Source organism: Lissotriton helveticus, chromosome 5_1 (genome assembly GCF_964261635.1).
Source record: "Lissotriton helveticus chromosome 5_1, aLisHel1.1, whole genome shotgun sequence".
Lineage (NCBI taxonomy): Eukaryota > Metazoa > Chordata > Amphibia > Caudata > Salamandridae > Lissotriton > Lissotriton helveticus.
The window spans coordinates 101,663,068-101,690,882 of record NC_136065.1 but is presented as its reverse complement, the minus strand read 5'-3'; the positions used below and the strand labels follow the sequence as shown (position 1 = coordinate 101,690,882).

Genomic DNA, 27,815 nt, shown 5'->3' with positions numbered 1-27,815 from the left:
TGCAAGATAGGCTTTTTTCCCAAGGCGAATATCCCGATGGTAAGCCTTAACCTCCGCCTTGTAGGACAACCTGTCCACGCTGTCATAGTGTGCCCGCCAGGCCCTTTCGGCTACCTTACACTGCTGCCGCTTAGCCCACAGTGCAGTGGTAAACCAGGGGGCCGATACCCGCTTCGATGTCAAGCGGGGGGGCAATACCGGGGCCAGGTCGTTAAGCCTATCTGAAAGCCATGCTTGCAGGGACTCCAAATCTCTCTCCAGCTCACCGGATAGAAGAAAAGGATGATCCACAGCAGCCCGAGCCAACATCTCAGGGGTCACTCTATTGAATGCTCTAAACGCTCGTCCCCGTTGCTGTGGTACTGAGATGGACGACCTGGCAGTGCCGCGGATCGCGAATTTGGCAAGGCGGTGATCAGACCACAGAACCGGGAGGATCTCTTTCACCACCAGAGCGGATGTAGAAAAGACCTGGTCGAGAGTGTGCCCCTTAACATGAGTCGGCCCCTGCAGATAGGGGACAAGGCCCAGTGGGGTCATAGCCTCAGAAAGCTTAATAGCAGCAGGGTCAGACGGATCGTCCATCCGAAAGTTGAAGTCCCCCGCTACAATGCAGTGTTCTGCTCTCAGGGCCAGTCCCAGCAAAACCGAGTCGAGATCTTCAAAGAACGTTCCAGGCGGGCCGGGAGGCCGATAGACTAATAATCCCTTCACTGATTGGTGCGGCGCGAGAGTGATCGCAAAAGCGAGTGATTCAGAGCCGCGGATGTTCTCCGCCGGCAAGATGGTACACTTCGTGCCCTTCTTCACCACAAGTGCGACCCCTCCGCCCCTTCCCTTGGCTCTACCCTTGCTGAAGATGTTATAATCAGGCGGGATTGCCATCGCCACGTCAGGGTTAGAGGTATCTCCCCACCACGTCTCAGTAAGCATTAAACAGAGTGGCTTCTCTGTATCGAGAAGCTCAAAGATATCTTGCGCATGACTGCACGCCGATCTGGTGTTTAACAGCATGCAGGAATACTCTGCACTGGCGATGTTACTAATGGGGGCTGATGCCAGAGCACGGTTGGGACGCCAGCCACAACAAGGGCAACGAGACTTACCTCTGTGGCGGCCGGGGAAGACGGAGCAGCAGCGGCTCTCACAATGATTTAAGGAGCGCAGCTCCTCAGACGTGTAGCGCAGCACTGATGCATCGGCTTTACACATATTGGATAACAGAGCCCCACCCGCCGACCGAAACGCCGCCGAGACGCTGACGGGCGCAGACGGGCAGGCCTCTGGCTTGACTCCGGCGCGAGTCCGGCGTGAGTCCGGCGCTCCCGCTGCGCGTCACCGCTGCGCGAATAGAGCGAGCATTAAATAGGGCTCACCTGAGGTCCAAATCAGCGCTAGAGCGCTGAGACAAGTGGCACACTCGCCAATAGCCACCCCCAAGATGGCGACCAGGCGCCAAAACGAAGGTAAGACGAATCCGCTCAAAACGCGGTGGGGGGAACAATTTAAATGCAGGTGTGTGGGCACAGCAAGATGGAGTTAAAAGCAGGGGAAAAATACAATTAAGAATAACGAAAATACAAAAACGGTATTATTAAAATTAAGCAGCGCTGAAGATCACTAATCCAGCAGCATAGCGCGCGTGCGTGCTATTACCTTTACCAAGGACGAGCAAAGAAAATGCTCGCCTTAAATAGGGCTCACCTGAGGTCCAAATCAGCGCTAGAGCGCTGAGACAAGTGGCACACTCGCCAATAGCCACCCCCAAGATGGCGACCAGGCGCCAAAACGAAGGTAAGACGAATCCGCTCAAAACGCGGTGGGGGGAACAATTTAAATGCAGGTGTGTGGGCACAGCAAGATGGAGTTAAAAGCAGGGGAAAAATACAATTAAGAAAAACGAAAATACAAAAACGGTATTATTAAAATTAAGCAGCGCTGAAGATCACTAATCCAGCAGCATAGCGCGCGTGCGTGCTATTACCTTTACCAAGGACGAGCAAAGAAAATGCTCGCCTTAAATAGGGCTCACCTGAGGTCCAAATCAGCGCTAGAGCGCTGAGACAAGTGGCACACTCGCCAATAGCCACCCCCAAGATGGCGACCAGGCGCCAAAACGAAGGTAAGACGAATCCGCTCAAAACGCGGTGGGGGGAACAATTTAAATGCAGGTGTGTGGGCACAGCAAGATGGAGTTAAAAGCAGGGGAAAAATACAATTAAGAAAAACGAAAATACAAAAACGGTATTATTAAAATTAAGCAGCGCTGAAGATCACTAATCCAGCAGCATAGCGCGCGTGCGTGCTATTACCTTTACCAAGCCAGAATGTGCCAAACCAGACTTAGCCAGAGATAGTAAATATGGCAACAATTGATGAGGTTGGGAAGTGTAAGGATGAAGACCTTGACGTTGACACCACAAGCAGAATCTTTTCCATTTTGCCTTGTAAGTCTTATTGGTACTTGGTGCTCGGGCATGAGCTAAGACCTCCCGGCACTCCTGAGAGAGCATTAGATGACTGAACTCTCTGTGTTCAGGAGCCATGCCGTCAAGTGGAGTGATGTCGGATCCGGATGGTAAACCTGCCCCTGACTCCTGGACAACAGGGACGGAATGGGTTGGAAATGAATTGGAGGAGCTTGGGAGAGCCTCAGAAGCTCGGTGTACCAGAATTGTCTGGGCCATGCTGGAGCAATTAGAATCATCTTGCAGGGCTCTGCCTTCATTTTCCTGAGGACTCGAGGAATGAGGGGAATTGGAGGAAAAGCGTAAAAGAATGCGCTGTACCAAGCCATCGAAAGAGCGTTCCCCAGGGACCCCTGATGGTAAACTTTGCTTGCGTAGAACCGGCATTTGGCGTTCTCCGGCGAAGCAAAGAGGTCGATGGTTGGTGTCCCCCAGACTGAGAACACCCTGTCCAGAATGGATTGATTCAACTCCCACTCGTGAGTCACCTCTGTCTGCCGGCTCAAGGCATCCGCCATGACATTGAGTGTGCCTGCCAGGTGTTCTGCTCGCAGAGTGATGTTGTGGAGAATCGCAAAATCCCAGATCCGTTGAGCCTCTGTGGACAGAGTTTGCGATCTGGTACCCCCTTGTTTGTTGACATAGTGCATTGCCGTCGTATTGTCCGTCCGGACCAGCACTGTATGGTTGTGAACTCTGGGAAGGAAAGCCTGCAAAGCCAACCAAATGGCCGTCAGCTCCAGGAAATTTATATGGCACTGGCTCTGTTCTGGACTCCAATGGCCACTGACCTGAAGCTCTCGGAGCACTGCGCCCCAGCCTTCCAACGAGGCGTCCGTGGTCATGATCATGGGTGAAGGAGAAATCCTGAATGTCAGACCTTGTGCGAGATTGTCCTTTAGAAGCCACCATTCGCACGCCTTCCTCATTGTCGCTGTAACCAACACCTTGTCGTTGAATGACCCCTCCGACTGGCGCCACTGCTTGTCCAGTTCCTCCTGCAGAGGACGCATGCGCAGCCTGCAATGCGGTACTAATGGTATGCAGGATGACATTGACCCGAGAAGGGACTTGTATTGGCGGACTGAAAGGCATTTCTTGTGGCATAGTTGTCGAGCTGACACCAACAACTTCTGTTGTCGTTCCTCCGAGGGATGGGCCGTGCATTGCGTGGTGTCCAAAACAGCCCCCAGGAATCTGGCGGCTCTGGAGGGCCGTAGGACAGACTTGCGTTCGTTCAGCTGAAGGCCCAGGCAACGGAACAAATGGATGCAAGTTGCCACTGCTTGAGAAGTTTCCTCGAAAGATGGTGCCTTGACGAGCCAGTCGTCTAAGTAAGGGAAAACTTCTAGAGATTGTTTTCGACGAAAGGCTGCTACCGGCGTCAACACCTTGGTGAACACTCTTGGCGCCGACCGAAGGCCGAACGGAAGCACCTTGAATTAAAAATGGCTCTTTCCCACTGTGAAGCGCAGGTATTGCCTGTGAGCTGGATGTATCGGAATATGGAAATACGCGTCTTCTAAATCCAGCGACGCCAAGAAGTCGCCTGGATTCAAGAGAGGAAGGATTTCCTGGAGAGTGACCATCCTGAAGGAGAGCTTGACGAGATAGGTGTTGAGCTTCCGCAGGTCTAGAATGGGGCGCCAAGTCGTCTTCCGCACGAGGAAGAACCTTGAATAGAAACCCCGGCCCCTCTGAGACAGAGGTACCGGTTCTATCGCTCCCTTGAGGAACAGTTGATGGGCTTCGAGGTGGAGTTGTCCCAGATGTCCCGTGCGGATGGTGCCCGGAGCTCTTGTCGGAGGAAGGTCTTGGAATTCCAACACGTGGCCACTCTCTACAATTTTGAGGACCCACTGGTCCGATGTTATTGATCTCCAGCTGTTCAGACAAAGATATCCTGCCCCCCACTGATGTGATTGGGAGGGGAGGAACAGTAGGTAGAGCCGGAAAGCCGCTATTGACGCTTGGTGTTGTCACGTCCCTGCCGGGTCTGACGGGCTCGCGGTGGATGGCGAGAGAAAGACGCTGATTGTCCTTGGCGCCGATGGAATACTGGGGCTTATAGGACTGTAAAGGTTGAGAGGAATATCTCTGTTGGTTTCCTCGTTATGATGTAAATCCTCTGCCTCGTGCGCCCCTAAAGGGGACTTTACGGTAGGCGAGTGACCCTAGGGACTTTGCAGTGTCCGTGTCCTTTTTGATATTCTGCAGAGCATCGTCCACGTGCTTGCCAAACAGCATCTCCCCATCGAATGGTAGATCCAGGATTCTATTTTGGACCTCCTGGCGAAACCAGGTGGCTCTCAACCAGCCCTGGCGCCGTAGTACTGCCGAGCCAGCTAAGGCTCGAAATGCTGTGGATGCAATGTCCATCGCACAGTCGATAACCTTAGCAGAAGACTTTTTCCCCTCTATAAGCACCTTCTTGGCTTCCTCCTTTGTGGGTTCTGGTAACTGCTCCTCGAAGGGTTCCATGTCGCACCACATCTGGCGGTCGTATCGGCCAAGGATGGCAAGAGCATTTGATGCTCTAACAAGCAAGCTGGCCACTGAGGAAAACCGCTTCCCCACATTATCTAGGCGTCGACCGTCCTTATCCGGAGGTGTGGTCAAAGGTGTGGACGGATTCTTGGACTTGCTTTGAGCCGCCTGAGAGATGACTGAATCAGGCTTCGGCTGACCAAGAAGGCAAGCAGGACTGCCGTCCGGAGCCTTATACTTCTTTTCCAGCCTTGGGAGGACTGTAATAACCGTGGCCGGATTTTGCATAATTTTCATCCCTTCCTCCCATACATGCTCAATGATGGGAATAGACTTGACCGATCTCCTGTATTGTTCCTTAAAGTCATAAAGGAAACATTCCGATTTCTCTCTCGAGACAGGCAATCCAAATCTTTTAGCTGCCCTTTCCATCAGGTGATGAAAACCCCCTATATCCACTGGAGGGGAGATGGACGTGTCACGACCCGCGGCGTCCGGATCTTGTGGTCCACTGTCTCCTTGATCCAAATCTGGGTCTTGCAACGGATCAATCAAGGGATCCACCTGTATCACCTCTTCATCCGAAGAGGTATCCTGTTGGACGTCATGAATGGGTGCGGGATCCGGAGTGCGGACCCGGACCGCAGGTGTCATTGGTGGTGGCGAGGGGGGCACCACTGGAAGACTAATAGCCGGCTGCACTTGCGACTGTGTAGAACCTGCAGACTGTCCAGAAGGTTCAGACGGAAACCTCTTCCGATAATCCTGCAGCATCATCTGTAGATCAGTAATGAGCGAGGAAGGCATGGCCACCATGCCCTGACCCAAACTCGGAGTGCGTCACTCCTCCAGGACATATGGATGCGACTGCTGGCCACCTGCATGTTCGTAACACTCCTCTGTGTCCGTCTACTGCATCTTCACGTTCAAGTCAGAGGGACTATAGGCAGGACCATAATTATCATCTTCCTCAACTTCAACTTCATCTTCCTCAGATTCATCGTCTAGAAGCATAGTAGGCGGATGTGAAGAAACCCGTCGCGGAGACGTCATCTCCGGCGTAATTTTCATCTTCTGCGTCGAAAAAGGCATCTTTTGCCCCGTTGACGGTTTCGTCGACGGTGCCGTCGCCGACGGTGTAATCGTCGACGAAGATGTCAACGGAATGGTCGACGGCACCATCGCTTTCGTCGACGCCGGTCTCCTCGTCGACGGAACCATAGTCGACGGCTTCGTAGACAAACTCGTCGTCATCAACATCGTCGTCGACGTCGAGGTTGTTGTCGTCGTCGACGTAGTTCTCGTCGTCGTTGCTGTCGTCGACAGTACCTTGCTTGCCGTCGTCGACGTGGAAGATGTCAGCGTCGACGAACTCGGGACCTTGAATGACGATGAAGTCATCGTGGAGAGCGCTACCGTCGACGAGCCCGTCGACGGAGCCACAGAAACAGCAGGAATCTTAACTGAAGTAACGGTCGTCGACGTACCTGGTGTTTTTGTCGTCGACGGACGCTGTTTTTTCTCCGGCACAGATCCTGAAGTGACAGAAGAGTGTTTGTCACTGGATTTGGTCTTTTTGGACGGAGGAGGAGAAAGAGCAACCTCTTTTTTGTCCTTTAAAGCTGCAACCACTCCAGCAGCTTGTCCCTGCCTCTCCTTTTCACTTCCGTGAGGAGATTGAAGGGGACCAGCCCTCTCAGACCTATCAGAGATCTTGTGAGGGGCTTGAAGAGAGGGCGCAGATGTAGAAGCACCAGGGGGAGACCTACCCCTCTTCCTAGATCTGTGAGAGGAAGCACAAGACGTGGAATCTTCCTCATCTGAAGAGAGCACCTCCTTGCGAGTCTTCATCTTTTGAAGCCAGGTTAACAGCCGACCTTCCCTGTCCCGAAGAGTCTTGTTGGAGAAGGTTCTGCAGATCTTGCACTCTGTGGCCTTGTGGTCAGGATATAAGCAGTAAATACAATTGTCATGCTTATCCTCCACAAAAAGACGTTTTTTGCCACAAGAGGCACAGGCCCTGAACAAGGCCTTCTTCTCCTTGTTAGACATGTCGTTTTTCCAGTAGAAGCTTGAAGAAATATCCAGAAAGTAGTTGAAAAGCTGAGCAGAGCTCAGTGGAGACTCCCTAGCACAACGTGCGGTAGAAAAATCTGAGGCTCTGAGCTCTCTCAGGAAGGTTCTAGAGGGTGAGGCTGCTCTGATTGGTCCTGGCAAAAGTTTGGTCTCTTTTTACAAAAAAAGAGGGTGATAGGATACAAAATGAGATGAGGCCTAGGCCTAGGTTTCTCTTTTGTTTCTATGGTTTTTATACTACCGAGGCTCCCATTCCGACGACGGGGAATGATACAAAGCATGGGAATCTATGAAAGTTCCAATACTGGGGCAATCACAAAACTAACTTAAGACAAAATCCTAAACTTACTACCAATTTGGTATTCACAGAAGGCACTTACTCATTTTGGTACTCACAGAAGGCACTTACTCATTTTGGTATTCACAGAAGTTAGGAGTCCTAACTTTAGGACTCGTAAATGCCTTCTGTGAATACCGAAAATCTTTAAATTAGGATTTTTCTCAGTTTAGTAGTAGTAAAGTGATGAGGCCTAATTTTACTACTCCTAAACTGAGAAAAATCCTAACTTTAAGACTTCTGTGAATACCGAAATGAGTAAGTGCCTTCTGTGAAAACCAAATTGGATGTAAGTTTAGGATTTTGTCTTAAGCTAGTTCTGTGAATCGGGCCCTATGAGTCTGTGCCCTGACCATTCATAGACCTCCGTGGCTGTGACACTCACCCCATGTGCAGATCTTTATCTCTCCACCCTATCTCTTCTTTCGCCTTTTGAGAATATCCTTGCACACAGTTTTTAATAGATATTTTGAGAAGCTTAGGATTGGCATCGAAGATCAGCTGTGCACGACCCCTAAACCTGACAGAAAACTTGAGGGGGAGAAGTTTTATGAAGACAGGCATTTGTGGAAGACTAATTAAACAATTTCATCCCTCAAACAATTTTCCAGAGGATGCCAGCGAGTATTTTCAGGACTCAAGGATGAATTCATGGGGACTCCGAGATTTCTGAGATCTCAATTAAGTTTTATGAGGATCTCAACATTTCTTAAAACAAAATCAACGGTTTGAAAGAATTTGTGAATATATTGTGGATTTTGAGACTAAGGAGAATAGAACCGGTACAGTTTGGACCTTTCAAAGTACTGGACATAAGTTTAAGAGGGCCACAGGTGTGTTGTATTTTTTTACAATCTGAGATCCTTTGACATATTTCTTTTGCAGGATAGGGATTTGTGTGAACTCATCAGTGGCCCTTACACACTGCAGCAGCAAGACCTGCTCCTTACACACTGAGAAGAGGATAATAAACCAGCCTTACCTGCTTAGGGTGCTTCTGACATCCTGCAAAACAGAGAAAGAAATGTAATGAAATTAGTTCCCACAAAATAGAATACATGTTGGCATTAATTTAGGAGTGAAATGTGCTTTGAACAATAAGTTTCATTGAACACTAATAACTAGCTCTAGTTAGATGACATTAGGATGGGAGCTGCCCCCACATCCTCATACAAACTCTGATATTCTGTGGCACACGTTGTGATATCATGGATGGAAATCCCATGACAGCACAATCTTTAATATTCTGAATGGGGTCACAGGACGCAGCAGAGGCTGTGATATTCTGAATGGAACTCATACGACATGGCATAGTCTGATATTCTGAATGGGTTCTCATAACACACTGTTACATTCTCAACAAGGTCTCATGACTCAGCAGTCTGTGATGCTATGAATGAGTTCATATTACACAGTCTGATATTCTGAAACTGTCACATGACTGCAATACTCGGAGTCGTAGTATATGAACCAGGACAGTCTGTGATATTTTGATTGCGGTCACGATAGATACATCTGTAATATTTTGAAATGGGTCAAATGACACTGCATTCTTTGTTATATTCTAGTCAGTATCACATGACTCAGCACATGGTGACTCACATAATATTACAAATGATAAATAACCTCCTCCCATAAACGTGCCATTTTACAAGACCTCAAAGGCGATAACACAAAAACCAAGAGCGCAGCTCCAGGAGTAATTTAAGAAGGGCCTCTACCCCTGAAACCTCCAAGTTTTTACTTTTTCACCACTGGTATTTGGACCTCTCCTGTGATATATGCCCTCCAAAAGACATCTCACCAACCGTAATGGCTGTTACAATGGAATTATGAGCTGCTAACTATTGAGCTGCTCTTTAATATATGGCCAGCTCTACTTGAGGAGTTAGTGTGAGGGTCTCTGAGTAGGTTGCAGAAGACATGTATAAAGACTATGTGTGCACTATGCGTTTTGCATGTGTCGAATAGGGTGAGGGTTGAACGTTTCTGTTGTGCGTTAACCTAAGGGGACAGAATTTTGTACCTGCTGAGTGTCAATGCTTCCAAGATGGAAGATGGAAAGAGCCCGCCAAACAAGGAGGTAGTTTATGAGTATATTAAAGTCCTTTGAAGCTGACCAGGCTCCTCTGAAAGGTAGGAGGGAGACAGGTGTCACTTTGAAGTGCAGGGACAGTCCCTGACCCCTTCCTGCTTCTTTCTTCTCCAGAAGAGTTGTTGTGAACATGTTAGTGCAGCAGCGGAGTAGTAAGGCCGCTCCCTCTTTTGTATCTCAGATTCCATCAAGGAACACCTGTTGCGGGGGTTCTGCTCATGCACAGAACTATGCACAGGAAACCAGGACCTCAGTGAATTGTGGTGAACCAAAAACTCACCTTAGTACCCAGAAACCCTATCCAACTAGCATTAGTGTCTTATTAGCTCTCCGTCCTACAGCGAAGCTACCAATGATTAGCCAACCCAGAACATGCGACTTAGGGTACTCTCAGGAACGTAGGAATCAAGAACACTCTTTCGTTTATATTCTCATACCAGTCCACAACGCGAGTAATCAGAGACACGGAAAAGTTTAAAATGTTTATTTTTAACTACGTGCTCTAAGATGCAGTACTTTGACTAACATAAGCAGGCATATGATTAGAAATAAAATAATCAGCATTGTTACAATTCCATAAAAAACAAAGGGGGAAATCATGCTACAATGATAGCAGAAACAGGTCATATAGCGCCTTGTGAACCACCCTCCCCTGGATAATAGCTAGTTTTATAGTAATAGAAGGTCTCTGGGCTTGAATGGGGAACCCCATACCTCCAAGATCAGCAGAGGTGAATCACATCTCAGGATTAGCAAAGCGCTCAGTCTCTGGAAAGGGTTTTTCTCCAAGAGCCCAAATCATGCATGCAATGCAATATTAAAGGCACTAGAATTTCAGTTGGTTGTAGCTGTGTGCGTGTTGTGTCTAGAGCGTGGGCCGATCAACCTGAATCACAGCATACTTTGTTATTATGACCTTGAAGACTCCTGCACTCAGTGTACAGACTAAGGTCGCAGTGTAAGTCTAGGGACGTGAAAAACAGACCATTCTCATGCGAAGAAAATCAAGCAGTTTAACTTACAACAACAGTTACACGTAGTGTCATGTGCAAAAGCTGCAAAGTGGCAAAATGGCGTTTAAACTTCTAATACGCATATGCTAACATAGCAATGTGTACAAGAAGAACCCTGCCTTCACTACACCCTCCCCTGATTGGACCACCAACAAAAAAGGGAAGCAATTTAGGAACGCAGAGTTCAAGTTCGAGTGAGACTGAACCAAGTTCATAATTTGCCAAACTGGATAATTGGAAGTGATAAGTTCGAAATTGTTAGGTAAAAAGGAATAAACCAAGAAAGGGCGGTATACTGCCCATCATGGAGATAAAAAAAAAATAGTAAACATTTTTTCGATGACAGTACGAGTTTATGATGGACAAGTGCCAATTCAATCCATCAGTGTATAGGCACAGTACATTGCAACAGCCTCCAAAAGGAATCATTGTTATCAGGAAACGATTCAGCCATCCAATGTAATAAAGAGAATGAACAAATATGTTCTTCGATAGCTGGAGCCTCTAGCACCATCAGCGGACAACTTGCGTGTTCTTCTTCAGGAAGACCTGTGCAGCCACGCATATATTCCAATCCCCTAGAACTCCATGCGCAGGCCATAATCCCGATACCAGAACAGTCCAACTCATGAGCCACTAAGGGACTCATCAGTCGATCATAATCCGGGGCAGGAGACACCGTATTGCAGAGACACAAATCCAAAGCCCATTCAAAACAGCAATCCAGGCAATGAAAAACGGGTTGCGCGCAAGTAAAGTACGAGAATCGGAAGGATAATCCATAACCAACCCTCAAGTTGGCCAGATGTAGTGTTCCATAATATTCAAGCATCCGGTTGCGAAGCTGGAGCAGCCGGGGCAGGCTGTCTTGTGACACAGATTGTGCAGCCATTTCTGAGCACGCAAATCAACAGCAGCACACCGGCAGCCAATGCGAGAATTAATGGTAACCCGCCAAAGATGCTGGAAAAAATAGAATGAAAAAAATGCCGGTATCACACCAAATTTTGGTTGGAATGAGGTCACAAGGCTCGGAGCTCACAACTTTTAAAAAATGTGCCAAGCCAGTTGTTGATGAGGCATTGAATATTGTGTGAATCAAAGCGTCAAAATCAAGTGGGAGATCAGTATTTAAAAGTGCATGCACCTCAGTGCGGGTGTTTGCCACGTGAAGGACAAATGTTTCACGGGAAGAAGTAAGGGCGACTTCTCTTTGGGACAATAGAGCCCTTATTCTACTCATCTTGTTGAACTCTGCTTTCAAGGTCAGAATGGAAGGCCAGATGGAGGTCAAGTCTCCCATGCGGAGGCGGGAAAAGCACATTTTTACAGCAAACTACACGTTGGGAGACAGTTACAATGTACGGAATCCCTGCCAGCATACCGCAGCAATCTTCATTATTTAAAAGCAAATAGCTACCGTTAGCTAGTAACGTGAAAGTTGGTGTTATAGCTGGCACAGGAGTACCCTTTAAAATTCAAGCTAAATTTGGGCCTTGCGTGTTACAATAACCATGCAATTGTATGTTCTTGCAAACCAGTGAGTGATCAGGTGTAGAAGTGCACTCCTCGCCGTTCAAATAAACTTCTTTACCCTCTCTCAGGGACCTATACGTGAATGGAAGAGACCAAACTTCATGGAGGTAGATGCTGCCTACGGGGTCATATCTGCCTAGGGCACAGGGTTTCATACATGAACTGAATTTAAACAAGGGGAAAGGCAGTGTTATCAACCCATAAATTAGCCATATAGCTGAGTTTGACTCAGCGACCGAAAATGGCAACTATTCCAATGTTTCAATATGAAAAAGTGAATATGTAGCATCCTTCATGGACAAACAGTTGTTTTTTAGTCAAATGAAACAGTAAAAATAGAGAAGAGGTATTCATGTAGTCCCAAGGAACTTTCCCAGATTTTAAAGTTTGTAAAGTCCAAGCAAACTGCATTATAGATTGTAATTGATTTTGAGCGTGGTACAAAACAGACACTTCATCCGACACAATATCAACTACAGATGAAACAATCTTAACTAAAGTGTAAATTCTGGAAGAAAGCGTATTAATGCTATTATCAACGACAGCAAGCACTTTTTCTAAATGTGTGATCAATAGCCCTTAATCTAGAAGCTGCTTCAACCTGAGACAATTTCCAAACTTCGTTGTAAATAGCATATATCCACCTTTTGGACCTGCCTCCTACAGGGCCTTTAACAAAATAATTCAAATCAACATAGTCAGTCAATTGGGACAAGTAAAGTTTAACTGATGCTAAGGTGGAATGTTTAAGCCAGTTCTGACATAATTTGCCTACTGAATAGGTAGTAACAGAATGGGTGTTTTCGAAATGGGGGTCCACTCTAACCCGTGTGTAGCCTGAGGCCAGACCCAGAAAACGATGTTGGCATGAATCTGAAGTTTTTTGCCATAATAACCAACCTTGAGGATCTAAGCTGGAAATATTAAAGGAGGAATTTGTTACTAGTGACTGCAATTCATCAAGGGACCTATTGGTGTGATTGTACCATTTAGGGCAGGGGTCTCCAAACCGGTCCTGGAGGGCCGGATCCATGCCAGATTTTTTGTATATCCCCATTGAAATACATGTAGTTATTTTAAAAATCTGGCATGGATCTGGCCCTCCAGGACCGGTTTGGAGACCCCTGATTTAGCGTATGCCCTCAAGACAGGAATCAAAGGGGCATTCATTTTTTTAGAAGTAGCCAATCCAAAGCAAGATGAGACATGTACAATGCAAAGCTTCAGTGCCTTGTACCTGCCATCTTTTAGAACACCAAACTGATTTAAGATCAATTGTATCTTTCCACAGCTCATAGCCCCCTATATCTAATTGATCCATAAAGGACTTTGAATGCAGTAATTTAGTGTGGGTGAGTCTAATTTTGGAATAGGAATTTGCAGTCATTTTGAAATAAAAGGATTCAGGATTGGAACGATTAAAATACGTACATTTTTCAATAGAGTTTTTGAACTGCCTTCAATGGGAGCTGGGCAATGTTCCCATTGTGTATAATTAACCACATTTCTAAATGTTTTTGCTTTATGCAGAAAATGATTGCCGTAGTGCTGATAGCAGAATAAGTCTGCATAATTAGCAGAGTCTAAGTACAAATCTTCAGCATCAAATGCAGCATAATATTTCAAATCAGAAAAAAGAGCCTCAACGGCTTGGACATTCCAATCATCAGAGCGTATATTTTGTTTAACCACATCCCCCATTGAAACAAGAAGTACATTGGGGACATTAATAACCTCTGTATGGCCATGAATTTGAAATTTTACAGCACCCCAAACAATTCCATCCAATACAGGCCAGGCTGTAATGTTAACAAAAGTCTGGTCCCTCTTCTTTCTGTGTGATGAGGAGTGTGGTGCCAAAGTTCCATCAATTAATCTAATTGAAGATCTTTCTTTAAGATAATGTCCATTTACAAGACGAAAAAACATAACTACAAATCCAATCGACATGAACAAAAAAAATGGAGAAGAAGAAGAGCACCATCCAAATGTAGGTCCAAGGGGGAATAAAAAAAAGTTTTTTAAACAAAAGAGAAAAAAATGTAAATTTTTGATGGGTCTCTTGATGTTGTAGAGTCGGAGTCAAATGAAAAATGTGACTGGTCATTTGCACATGTCTGCACACCAGGCAACGACACATCTGTGGGATAGGTATACTCAGTATCTTCATGGGGATCACCAGCCTGTGGATTACATAATGGATTAGTATCTGTATACACCTCGATGGCAATGTCAGGCCTGTTCGCTGGGGCCAAAACAGAATTTCTCAGCATTGCTGGACAAGAGACCGCTGGAGTCATACTAAGAAGAATCAGCAACTCGTTGTAATTTGACATTGTCAATGGAAATGTACCCGTTATCCTTACGACCAGGAAGAGGAGGTAAAATTACTGTTCTTATACCCGGCACTCCAAGCAATGGAACAGGTGCACGATAAGAGGGTCCAAACTCCTCCTTGTTCTCCACATTCTCACGGACCAGGTCACCGACTTCAGGTAGCCAGCCAACTATCGGAATCTGAAGTGCAGAATCAGTTGTGGAGGGCAAATGTTCCTTTGCAAGACTGTCTCGAGTCTCTTGTAGGTTCTGTAATACAGCAGAATGATCATCTACGTCAAAAGGTGCGGCAGACGCCACCATGTCTAGACCCGCAAAGTCTGGGACAAACATCTTTATGCCAAAGAGCATTCTGTATGGGGTCCGCCCACCCAGAGACCTTCTAGGGAGATCATTAAGTGCACGTTGAACGCTAGACAAATGGGCCAACCAGTTTCTGCCAGTACCTAAAACCCTAGCTGTCAAGGATTGCTTTAAGTCACGGTTCATCTGTTCCACAACAGAATTACCCTCATGCCGGTATGGAGATGAAAATTTGACCTGCACCCCCAAAGACCGCATGGCGTCTTCGTATGCCTTAGAAGCGAACGCAGGACCTTGGTCAGAATGGATGTTGCCACATGCAAAAATTCCCACAAAGACACGCAAATGCCTGATTACAGTTCGAGCATCAGCGCTGCGTTGTGGCCAGACCCATAAAAAAAACGTGTGCACAAATCCACTACAACTAAGATGCAGTATCAGAAGAGAAAGTATCAGAACACAGTATCGGAAGAGAAAGGACCGCAGTGATATAAATAAAAACACCCAAGTGGTTTATTAGATATGTACAACTGTGTTTGTGGTGGACGCGCAGCAGTCGAAGGTTTAATCTGCTGGAAAATGTCACAAGTAAGGACATAATCACGGGTCTGTTTGTACAATCTGTGCCACCAGTAACGTTGCTGCAAGATAGTGACAGTCGCTGAGACGCCGGCATGAGCTGAGGCCATGCCCTCGTGAGCGGCTGTTATCAAGGAAAGCCTGTGGTCCGCGCTGGGAATCAATCTGTCACCAACGTCATTAATTCTCACATAGAGAACTTTTCAGGACTTAAATGAGTATTTAGAAGGGAAACCTCTAGGGTAATTACCTCCCTTCTCTGTTGCAGCAATAGCTGCCAAGTTGTCATCATCAATCTTACTTTTGGATCTTGTTACTGCTGCTACTAAATATGACGTCACTGCTGTCTTTGTTGATTCGTCAGCTAGACTGTTACCATTGGCGTGTATTCCCACGTGCTGGTGACCAAGAGAATGAATTACTTTGATGAGAGGCAGACGCTCTTTAAGTTCTGCAACTCGAACCCAAAGCATTTTGTATTGGATTGTGCTACCTTTGGAATCACAATAGTCATTCTGAGTCCCAAAGAATAAATTATCATTGAAAGACTGAACACAGTAGTATGAGTTACTTACAATAAGAGTAGTCACACTGTGATCAGCAAATTCTAGTGCAAGCACCAGAGCACGAAGCTCTACCAACTGGGCAGTACAGTCCTCTAATGTCTGCGTGTGCACGACAACGGACTTTAATTCTCCATTCACCACGGTACCAACCACTATTACGCAGGCTGCTGAATAAGCATGCTTAGATTCCGTCACCGGTTGCACTAAACCGTCAGTGTAAATTATACACTGGTAAACCTCAAGCAGGCGCAACGACAAAGGAGCAGGATGAACAAATTCATACTACAAGATAACCTGTGTCTGCAATGAGGGGTCAAAGATAAACGTGACATCCGGAGACGTCAGTGAAGTGGCCCATTGTATCCAACGTGGATGTTAAGCTTTTGAATTGGGTACACCCGCTTTCGTCACCGCCTCAAGGGCAAGATACGGGGTAACAACCAACATGCGTTTCCCTTGCGACAGCGCTCTCTCTTTAAAATCGCAATCTGCACAGCTGTCAAAACTTTCTCGACAGTAGAAAATTGCATTTCAGCCGAAGTGTACAAGTGTGACTTGTTAGCAATAGGGACTGTGTCTCCTTCATTAAACGTCAAGTACGTGAACCCCACAGCGCCTGGCACAATTCCTATCACCAGGTTTGTGTGGTTATCACGTGTCACTAAGAACTTGGATTCAAGAAGATCAGCCTACAAAGATTGCAGTGTAGCTGTATGCTCAGGTAGCCAGCATGATTTGGTAAAAGTAGGTTGTATCAAGGCATATAGAGGCTTGATACGATGGGCATAGTCGGGAATGTAAGTACGCCCGAAATTTTAAAAAAAACAGCAAAGATTGTCGATTTTTCAGGGTTGACGGAGCTTGCAAACATACGCATTTCTCCAGAAAGTGAGGAGCGAAACCTCAACCTTTATTATTGAGCTCATAGCCCAAAAACAACATTGTGTACTCTGCAATGTGTGATTTCGCAAAGTTAAATTTGTAACCGAAGTCCGCAAACATGACAATGATGCGGTCAACGCGACATAGATGCGGCCATAATTCGTCGTCAGTGAGATATATATCATCAATGTACGAGTACGCATCAGGGTCGAGTCTCTCTAAACAGAGAGACTACACGAGCGGCAAAGAAGCCCGAGGTGTTTTTGTAGCCCATGGCTAATCTTTTGAACTGTTTTTGTTTGCCGCCTGAAGTAAAGGCTGTCCATTGAATACTAATCGAGGACAGATTAGGACTATAAAAGCCATTGGAAATGTCAAGTGTGGTTTTAAACCTTTTTCTCACAAGACTATCGACCAGGGCAGAACTGTGGGTCTTCTGAACTGAGCACGTCCGACAATAAAAGTTCAAAACTAGGCGGTACGACCCATCAGGCTTGGTCACCGTGAAAAGAGGATTATTCCTGGGAGACACACAAGTTTCAATTACACATTTATATTCCAATTGTTCAAGGATTTCCGCAACGGGAGCTTTCGCTTCTCGCCGCATGGGATATTGGGGTTGTGGCATCGACCGCAATGGTATCTCATGTCTGGACAAAAGCTTATCCTAACCAACCAGAGTACGGTACAAAACCGGTGCAAGCACCAGAGCCCACTCTTCTGCAAAGTTCTGCGCCTGCTTCTTGGGCACTGTGTGTGCGAAAATAGGGAGGATTACCTCCTCCCCTCTCGGAGTGGCCAAAACAAAAAGTGGGGGCCAGTTTGCCACAGCTAACAAAATGTCATATGTGGAAGTCAGATTTTCCCCAAAAAACCCTTTTATTTTATGTTGTATGTCGCCTTCAATTAAAATTACTATTTCATATAGTCTGTCAGGGGGAGCCACTCTCGTGTTAGCGGTCTCTGGGACCAGACTCAAAGCATTAGACACCTGAAAGTTAACCGCATCCCCCTTGACATTAGCAAGGATGAGATCGGAAACTACGTCAAACACTCCGACAAGTCTCATTCCCAGCTCGACAGCCGCCTCCAGACCGTGTTAATCCTGAACACACTTGATCACGGAGGGTAGGATAGTCATAGACTGTGTGTCGAAGCACTTTGCATAGATTGCCGCAAATACTGTACCCCAGTTCTCACAATCGGTTGCCTCAGGCACCAAGTCTTTCTGCAAAGTAATGGTCCGAATCCTCTGTTTTTCCACAGGAGTCGTATTAGGAAAAATTGCTTCCAGTTGGTCAAATTTCTCAGCAAGACAAAAAGACATCTCTTCTCTATCCTGGACAGGACTAATTTTTATCCCGACTGGCCCGACTGGTTGCCCCGCAGCACAAGGTGATCCACCTGGATGTTGCGTGAAACGTATTGCACTAAAGCCCTATGCACCCCAATAATGGAGGTATAGAGTGGTCGTAACTCAGCTAAAGGGACTGTTAAATAACCTGGATGCGGTGTAAACCCGGCCAAGTGGCCCCAGGTATAGACAAAGGGCCTAACCGAACCGGAGCTACGGAGTGGGGAAGGGCGCCATTAAACCAAACCGGATGCTGCCAAGCAGAAATCTGAATCTCCTGTGTCCTATATGGTGCATATATCGCAGGCACCGCCGTGTGAGTGTAAGTACAGAATGTACCCTCATCTACATTCACAGTAGGAAACATAACCCAAGAGTAGAAAAGCTCAAATGGATACACTGCATCGGTACTCACTACAAAGAGCACTGTGATACCATACGTGGGCACCCCGTATAGCGTCAAATGATTCCGGAGGGGTACTCGACTATGCTGAGCTATATCAATATCACCCATAAGGACACAGTACAGAAAAAACAATATAAATGTATTGCACAAACGGGTAGCAACTTAAAGAACGAAACTTTTTTTTATTTCAAGCTCAAATGAACCTATAAATTATCCATATGGGTAGGTTAATCCGTCACTGCTGTCAACCGGAAACAGGAGTGAGGGTGTTGTGGACTATAATAAGCACTACTCAAGTGTCTCGAATAGAGGACCAAACGTTAGGTGCTCCATGTTACTGGGGTTATGCTCATGCACAAAACTATGCACAGGAAACCAGGACCTCAGTGAATTGTGGTGTACTAATAACTCACCTCAGTACCCAGAACCTCTATCCAACTAGCATCAGTGTCTCATTAGCTCTCCGTCCTACAGCGAAGCTACCAATGATTAGACAACCCAGAACATGCGATTTAGGGTACTCTCAGAAAATGGTGGGAATCAAGAACACTCTTGTTTATATTCTCATACCAGTCCACAACGTGAGTAATCAGAGACACAGAAAAGTTTAAAATGTATATTTTTAACTACGTGCTCTTAAGATGCAGTATTTTGGCTACCAATAGCAGGCATATGATTAGAAATAAAACAAATCAGCATTGTTACAATGCCATAAAACACAAAGGGAGAAATCATGTTACAATGATAGAGGAAACAGGTCATATAGCGCCTTGTGAACCACCCCCCCCTGGCTAATAGCTAGTTTTATAATAATAGAAGGTCTCTAGGCTTGAATGGGGAACCCCATATCTCCAAGATCATCAGAGGTGAATCACATCTCAGGATCAGCAAAGCTCTCTGTCTCTGGAAAGGTTTTTTTCTCCAAGTGCCCGAATCATGCATGCAATGCAATATTAAAGGCACTAGAATTTCAGTTGGTTGCACCTGTGTGCGTGTTGTGTCTTGAGCGTGGGCCGATCCACCTGAATCACAGCATACATTGTTATTATGGCCTTGAAGACTTCTGCACGCAGTGTACAGACTAAGGTCGTGGTGTAAGTCTAGGGATGTGCAAAACAGAGCGTTCTCATGCGAATAAAATCAAGCAGTTTAACTTACAACAAGTTACATGTAGTGTTGTGTGCAAAAGTTGCAAAGTGGCAAAATGGCGTTTAAACTTCTAATACGCTTATGCTAACATAGCAATGTACTATATCTTTTCATCTCTGAACCTGAATGCCGATACCCCTGAATCTAATGCCCATCCCACTGATTCTGCTACCTCAAGGAGGGCAGTCTCCGTGCTAAAGCTCGCCCAGAAGCCAGATTGTGTCTCATGCAGAACGGCAGTAGACTCAATGAAGTTGGTCAGTTGACGCTGGACCAGTTTCTCCAGCACTTTACCAGGAGCGGGCAGTAGAGAGATTGGCCTAGGATTGTTGAGGTCTCCTGGGTCTCCGGTAGGTTTCTTTCTCAGAGGGAGAAGGGTAGCATGCTTCCACCTGTCGGGAAAGACACCAGTATCACGGGATGTGCTCCAGACATGAGTTAGCGTATCAGTAAGGGAATGGGATATTATTTTCCAGAGTTTAGGGGGGCATGGGTTATCTGGGGCCCCTGATCTATATTTTAGAATTTCCGCTGTTGAATCCTGATGCGAGATTGGTAGGAAGTTTGTAAACAGAGGAACCTCCACCCCTCTCAAAGGTGAGTCCGGTTTCTCTTTTGCCTTAGGTGCAGAGAAGGAGTCATAGACTTTTCAAATTTTGCTTTCAAAGAAGCTAGATATGTCTTCACACAAAGCTGGAGAAGGTTGCACTTCGGTCTCTATAGCTTTTGGCTTAAAAAAGGTCTGAACTAACATAAACACTTCTTTTCTGCCTTGTCGATAAAAGAAACAATGTGATTTCTCCTGGCAGCTTTTAGCAACTTATGTAAATTTTTCAAAGCATTTTTATAAATTATTCTCCACAGGAGTTCTAGTCTCTTACATCTCCTTTTATCTTCTTTGAGTGCATCCGAAAACCATGGGACCGATGGGGATAGTCTACAAGATATCATTTTGGCTGGGGTAATGGCCTCCACTGCCGAGGAGATCCATTGATTGTCACTCCATCTACATTGGGGTCTGAAGAAAGAGCGGGGTGATTGTTCTCTAAAATAGGACCCAGCGCTGCTGCAGTCAAATTTTTCCAATTTCTTTTCAAGGTGCAGGGGTGATGGGAGGGCCAGCAGTTTCTGTTAATCAACATGTGGAAGTTTCAAGGCAGGCCTGCCTGAGTGTCCAACTGCATGTGAAACTGGTATCCTGGCATTTTGTGTGCTCAGAAGCCTAGGCCTTTCCATGACAATGGGAGGTTAGTTATAGAAAGAGGTGCTGGTACCGTTCTGAGATTTCTGAATCATTCGGCTTCAAAATAAACTTTTTCTTTGTCTGAGAAGATTACAGTCTATTGACCCCACTCACTGGAAGGGCTGGGAGGTGGGGGTGGAGGCAAAGGGGGCTGAGTGTACAAATATACATGTAGGTTTGTCCAGTGGACAAACTTTAAGTCTTCTGAACCTCAGTACTTGGACCAGTGGGATCCAATTTGGATGGCACCTGGTTTAGCACGGCACAAGGTGGAAGGTGGATAAAGCTTCCTCAGGCAGTGGACAGTGGTTTTTGTGGGTGGAGTGTGAAGACCCAGATACTAACACAAGTAGGATGCATACTAGGCTACCTTTAAAAATTCAACGAGGCTCTTGTTAGCAAACGGTGCCCGATTAATTTTCCCCGTGTTGGCCGGGGGTGGAGGGGGGGGGCAGCAGTTTGTTAATCAACATCAGGAAGGCTGATGACAGGCAAGTGCAGTGATCCATTCTTCATTGTGTCTTAGTTTTGGATACAACGGATTGGAATGAGCATCATTGCTGCCTTCTGTGAGATAATCACCTTGCAAACAAGCGGTGTCTGCCAAATATCCAGAAAATGACATTCGAAAGGGACCCACTGGAAAGACCGTTACAAAACCTTAAATAAGGGATCCACGTCCCCTGCCTGGAATATTTAAGAGACACCCAAACCACCCAACTCTGTTCAAATCTCAAGTTCCTCTTGGGGAGTTCTTCGCAGAGTACAGAAAGAGCTGCTCTGCGGCCAGAGCTGTTTGAATTACCACCTTTCTCCCCGAAGGAAGGGGACATTGCCTGCTGGAGAAGCAGAGGGTCTGTCTAGTACCTAGAAGCCTGTCTGTACGCTCAGAAAGGAAATGAGAGCGCCCGGCCCTGCAGGAGGAGGGATTGTTCAGGAGGAGAAGCCCAGTGTGTTGCTGGGGTGAGGAACACTTAATAGAAAATGACTGTAATTGGAGGCATAGCCAGGAGTGACCCATGTTGTGAGGGGTCTCCTGATCCCCCCGCCCCAGTGGTTCTCCTAGTGAACTGCAAACACATTCAAGTGAGAGCTACATCGTGCCATCTGGCATCCCTGCCATGTGCTTGAGATACTGGTGCTGGCATTCTCCGTTGGGACTTTCATTGACTAGGAGCCGTCGTCATTGCTGATGTGGACACCTTGACACGGATCAGAGACCACAACTGCTTCTCTTTGCTCCTATGCCACTGCGTGTATCGCCGGCCCGAGGCAGCCTCTGGAAGCCACGTTGGGCTGGACGCCAGCGGCGGGAGACCTGTTGCAACAATGATCCCTGCTATTGGTCCATGTCCCAAGTGAAGTTGTTGCCACGGTCCTGTACCATGGACACGGCTTGCAGAGTGCATCTCCAAGTGGCACAGGAGCCTCATCTCCATTAGGCAGGTAATGCAGGGCATAGCTTGAAGAACCGAGAGACTGAATGCACAGGAACTGAACTGGGCAAATGGTGCATTTTTAAGCAAATTTGAGAAAGCACGAGGGTGAATAATGCAATTGCAAAAGTGTAGTTATGACATCAATAAAGGGATTTCATATGATGACGTATGTAGCTCCTTATTCCCTATAACCAGGTGATGACAGTGAGAAACATCACTTCTTGATTTCATGCATAGAAGAGGCCTCTTACAGCAAAGCTGCTCTACTCACCCGCCCTTCTCAGAAGAGACGTGGCACCTTTATCTGCCCTACATTGTGCACAACTGTAAATGCACATTTCGAGCAATGAGGTTAGAGGTGATATGTTTCATGTTCAAACGTCATCAGCGCCAGAGCAACATTCCAGGTGTTCATCTTATCTGGTCTGTACAGCTGCTGGCCCTTGACAAAAGCATCATGCTCACTCAGCTTCTGGTAAATGGAAAACTGAGATACATTTCCATTAACAGCCCTGACCCACGTGTTTTAGTCCAGTCTGCAAGAGACAAAGAGACAACATTCAAGCCAAACCTGAAATCCTCTATGGACAGTGGAGCTGGCCTGGGGCTTGTCCACATGCCTTGAGGCACATGTGACAGATTTACAAGCCCCCTGCGCCACCAGTCCGTCACTTTTTGTGACGTACTGATGGTGCATGTTACTGCTCCATATTTACGACAAGAAAAGCCACGCAGGGTGGATTTTCCTGACCTTGTAAATATGGCCCCTTTACACGCAGCACTGTGCGTGAATGGTGCATTCCATGGGTGTTGCTGTGGGTGTTCCCTCACAACACCCATGGAACAAGAGACATTTCCAGATTTACGAGGAATCTTAAATCTGGAAATGCGTCTGGATGCTACGCCAACCTAGGGGTGGCATAGCAAGGCACAACGAGGAGAAATATTCTCATTTCTCCTTGTTTTTTCCACTTTCTACAGCATGCATTGAAAGAAGAAAATGCCTGTAGTGATTGTTTTTGTGCTGGAAGGTGCCCCTTCCTGCACAAAAACAAGCACCATGTTGCAAGGTTGCCAGCGCATGGCAGCAGTTTGTACGCCAGCGCAGGGGAGAGCACAGGAATGCGACATATTATTGTAAATATGTTGCATTGCTGTGCTTCGGAAGTGCTGCAGCGTGGCGCAGCCAAAGGGCTTGCGTTGCCGCACTGCAGCACTTCCTCGTAAATCTGCCCCATAGATTCTAGTATAATCACACCGGACACTTTTAAATGATTCACTCAGGAGCTGCTGTTCGCCCCATCGGATTATGTTGCGTGCAGGCCCCCTCACCCAGTCACACCCTCACAATGCCTGCTACTCCTGTTCATTGTTTTCCTACTCAATAAGTGCCTGCAGAAAGGGTGGTGGTGGCAGCAGGAGGAACGGTGCCTTGAGCTGCTGGATGATCCGAGGAAGCCTGCACCAGGTGATCTGCACTGTTCTCAGGGCCCCATCTTGGCGAGTTGAATCACTCACTCACCAGCAGCACATTCTCTGAACCCCCCCTCCCCCCCTCCCCTCGGCTCGGGCTGCGCTCTCCCTGCATCTCGGACACAGCTGGGTGGACAGGGGAGAGTGGGAAACGGGGAGAGGAACCCCAATCGTTGCATTTTTAGCCTGGGCTGTGCTGGAAGGCAGATCTCAGTCTGAGACACACACACATGTACACATAGTGGTTAACACAGTGTTTCACAGCGAATAGTACTCACCTCCCACAGCCTCAACGGAGTTCCACAGTGACATATACACAATACAAGAGTGACATAGTGCCAATATCAGCAACACTCCCCTTCCCAAATACAGCAATATTATTAGGAAATAAACCACACGACACCTTGTTTGTGGAGAAAATTGCTGCAGGTTTATTTGCATACCAAATATGCCAACATGGTGGGTTATCGTATGGCCGAACCAAGGGCAGGAATACCCTCCGCCGCCTGCCCGTCTGATGAGCCACATTACACCATCGCCAATCGGTGCTTAGCAATTTTGGGGGAGGGGATAACCCCTCCCACCGGTGGCCCGCCAGTCCACCCCCTTACTCTCGCCCGAAGGGGCAGAGTGTTCCAGGCAACCCCCGGTTACTCAGGCTTACAACCGCCTGTAGGACTAACGGGGTGCTGTCGCACCTCCAGGGTCCAGGGCGAGGACTTGCTGGGGGAATTTGGCCTTTGCACTCTTTGTGCTCCTGAAGAGGGTACCCCTGAGTACCTTTCCATCTCTGGATCGCCCTGTAATTCCACCACAGCTCAGGGTGTGGCCACCGTCACGACCAGGGCCCCCACCAAGGTAGGCATTCCTACTTGCATCCTGTTGATTCCAGGGCCTCTCCCAGGTCCAGGAAGAATAAGTCCATGCCCACACAGACAGGTGAACCCTATCTTCTTCAAAAGATCCTGTGGACTTGGCATGCAGTAAACCATGCCTGATGAAGCCAAACCCCCTATGTACAGTGAGTTTACGCATGGCACTTACTTTCCTGCGTGAAGTTTCCATGGCCTCCCCTGACCGGGCTCCTTGCCACACTAAACGAGGGATTCTCTCAGACCACCAATCACTCACATGCCCCCAATAGGTTACTTAACCAACACATGGAGGACCTCAATTCTTGCAACAGATCCCTCCTCCTCAAGAGAGTCAGATCATTGCCTCCCAGATGTGCGACCAGGGTGTCAGGAGGGGAGACACTCCGCCCCCCCCCCCACCCAATGTCTGTGCTGCAGCTTTTTCATCAAGCTGTTCCAACGCATGCCTGGCGCTCCCAACCTAATAAACTTAGTGGAGGAAAACAGTCATAGCAATCTAGCAGCTATGTCTTACTTCCGCCCCAGAGGGGAACAGAAAGCTTAAATAGTTTTTTTGATTTTTTCGGTCCGCACTCTGCTGTGAGCTCACCTTACCCTACTCTTGCACCGGATAAAAACAGTGCCTCATGGGAGGAGACTCACCTCTGAAAGCCACCGTCACTGCCCCCGAGACAAGGACCCGTCGTATGGATGATGGAATGCGGAGTATGCCTAGCCTCAGCCACTGCAGGCGGAGAGGCGACCAGCTGGATATTCATACCAGTGACCGCGTGGGACACGTGATCCGTGGGGCCCACAGGCCACTCAGACTGAACATTATTGGTCCCTCCACCCATGCTCCATTTCCTGAATTCAGCCCCTTGTGCCACTCACACGACGCATGGAAGGCTATTCCCCCAGACCCTTGATCCTGGCAAAAGGAAGAGGTAGGTTGCCAACACCCCTTATTGAGCACTGCACACCATCCTATACCACTACTCAAGCTTGCACATAGTTTCAACAATAACATTTACGCCCACTCCCCTGGGTGGCTAAGGACGGGTGTACCTTTTAAACATTGGGATTCTCATCGTCCCGCCTGCATGGTGCGCTCATCCTGTCCCTTTAATACCACCCCCGAAGTGTCTGATTTGGACCTTGCCCTAAACTAGATGATTCTCAGGGCCCGAAGGAAGCCACCGCTATAAGGAATGACCACCCATGAGATCCCATAGCTAGCTTCATGAATCACGCTGCTCCTGGCACTGTACCCTTCTGATAGATTATGGCCAACGTAGTGCCCTGGCATCGCACCAGACCCCCCGTATTCTGCTTTCTAATATGGCCATATTGCATGCCGGCCCATCACCTTCTGCCTGCGATGTATAACTGCTGTGCTTCCAGGCTGATGTCCCCTCCTAGCGCAAGTCGTGCACTTTCCTTCCTTCGCCAATGTGAGCCATGGCGCAGACAAGTGGATGGGGACGGGGACAGGGGCCACAAGGTACCGCTACCTGCCTTTGCTTGAATAATGAACATGCCCACTTTTCTTAATACTGTGTACCCTCTTTGTGCTTTCATACCTTGTCTCCCCCCAACTGAGGGTCAGCAGCACCCTTGTACCAGTCTGCTTCCTCAACCGGTCTAGTATCTCTGGCTGTCTTGGCGGGAATGTTTATAACTGAAGCTCCCTGAACAGGCCCTGGATCCAGTGTGCAACTGCTTTGCTGAGTTGGCCCAGAGATTTGCCCAGCCCTTTTGGTTTCAAAACCAATGGCGAACACCCGGCTGGTGACAAATCCGGTTTGAGGAACTATTTGGATTATGCTCACAATTGCAGCCCAGTAGCCTTTTTGGAATGACAATTTACACCGCCCACCAGGATTATTTACTGTAATCAGATCCCAGGTACGCCCTACCTGCTGATCAACTGTGACCCTCGGTGCTTAAACCAGCAATCGCCCTAGTTAGATTCTTTATCCCCGGAGTTGTAGCCCTTCTTGACCAATGTTGTGTCATAGTCCAGTACCCTTGGGGAATGGCCTTTTGTGCCTCACCAAGTCAGTCAGTCCCCCGCACATTAATCAAAATAAAATTCTTGCAGTTTGCCTGCTTTATAGAATGATAGATTAATAGACCCCACCGAGTTTAATCCTGTGACCATGAGGATTAAACCACCCCCACACCTAGGCAGTGAATCGGTCCCATTTTCCTTAGACATGGCCCCATCTATGCCCTTTGGTCTCCCCATAAAAACCTGCACTTGACCAAGTGGCAGGCACCCAAGCGTGATCTGCCAATCCTATTTAGCCTTCATATCCTTGCAGCATCGCAGCACTCTGCAGATGTCCTGCTGCAGATGTCTTGGTGCATCCAATACACATATATAACATTTTCAGACATACTGTAATGTGACACGTTTGGATTTGTCCGTCTGGTTAAGATGGTCACCTGCAATCAATTTAAGTGACCAGTGTAAGAAAATCACATAACCAAGCATGCCGCTAAGAGACCTTGACTGAACAAACAGCAGCTTGGTATGGTAGGGTTACCCCAATGTAGCTTGGATGCGGTGAGTGTCCCCCCCCCCCAAACGTCTCCAAATTACTGTGCAGTTCTGTCTCCACTCCCCCAGTTGCAAAATTAGCAATGTGAGTGGTCCAAAAGACATCAATGTAAAAATTCCAGGATTCTCAGGGATGTTCCAAGCGCAGCCTCCCTTCTGGAGGGTCCAGCAAGGACCCCTCTGCCTCACTGAGTGAAAACTAGCTACTTTGCATTCAGCTCACGTGTTTGCCATTAAGCGAGACCCTAGCGCAGCATGGTGCCCTGCTAAGGGTGCCCTGGTAAGGGCAGGTACAATCTACGCACTCCCGGGAGCTGTTGAATCACGATCATAGCGTACTCGCTTCAAGATTGGGAGACAATAGTTCATAACACTGATTGGAACTCATCAATTGACCTACCGGTTTGGACCTTTTACCGGATTTTAGACTGACCTAGTCTCCTCTATAAAGACTCCTATGACACCAAGCATGACCGGCCGGTTTGGAATTATCACCGGCTTTTAGGTCTCTGCTAATTCTTTTGTTATATCAGCCCTGAAGGAGTCCAGGGTCACTTCCCTTTGGACAAAACACGTGTTGGCTGGACCCTGTGTTTGAATAAACAAGAAGAAACATCACACAAGATTCTCTCGTGCTTTCTCATGTGCACTC

The 27,815-nt window shown here is 47.3% G+C and overlaps 1 protein-coding gene across 2 annotated transcripts in view; it reads right to left on the bottom strand.

Annotated features, from left to right (window-relative positions):
• LOC144754225 (E3 ubiquitin-protein ligase TRIM39-like) overlaps positions 1 to 27,815 on the bottom strand; it is a 574,742-nt gene that overhangs the window by 513,227 nt on the left and 33,700 nt on the right. The window contains exon 4 of one of the 2 annotated variants that reach the window (XM_078641814.1): positions 8,351 to 8,373. The exons of the other annotated variant lie outside the window; for it this stretch is intronic. Within the exon in view, the coding sequence (XP_078497940.1) occupies positions 8,351 to 8,373 (23 nt within the window). The remainder of the gene's footprint in view (positions 1 to 8,350; positions 8,374 to 27,815) is intronic. 2 annotated transcript variants of the gene reach the window in all.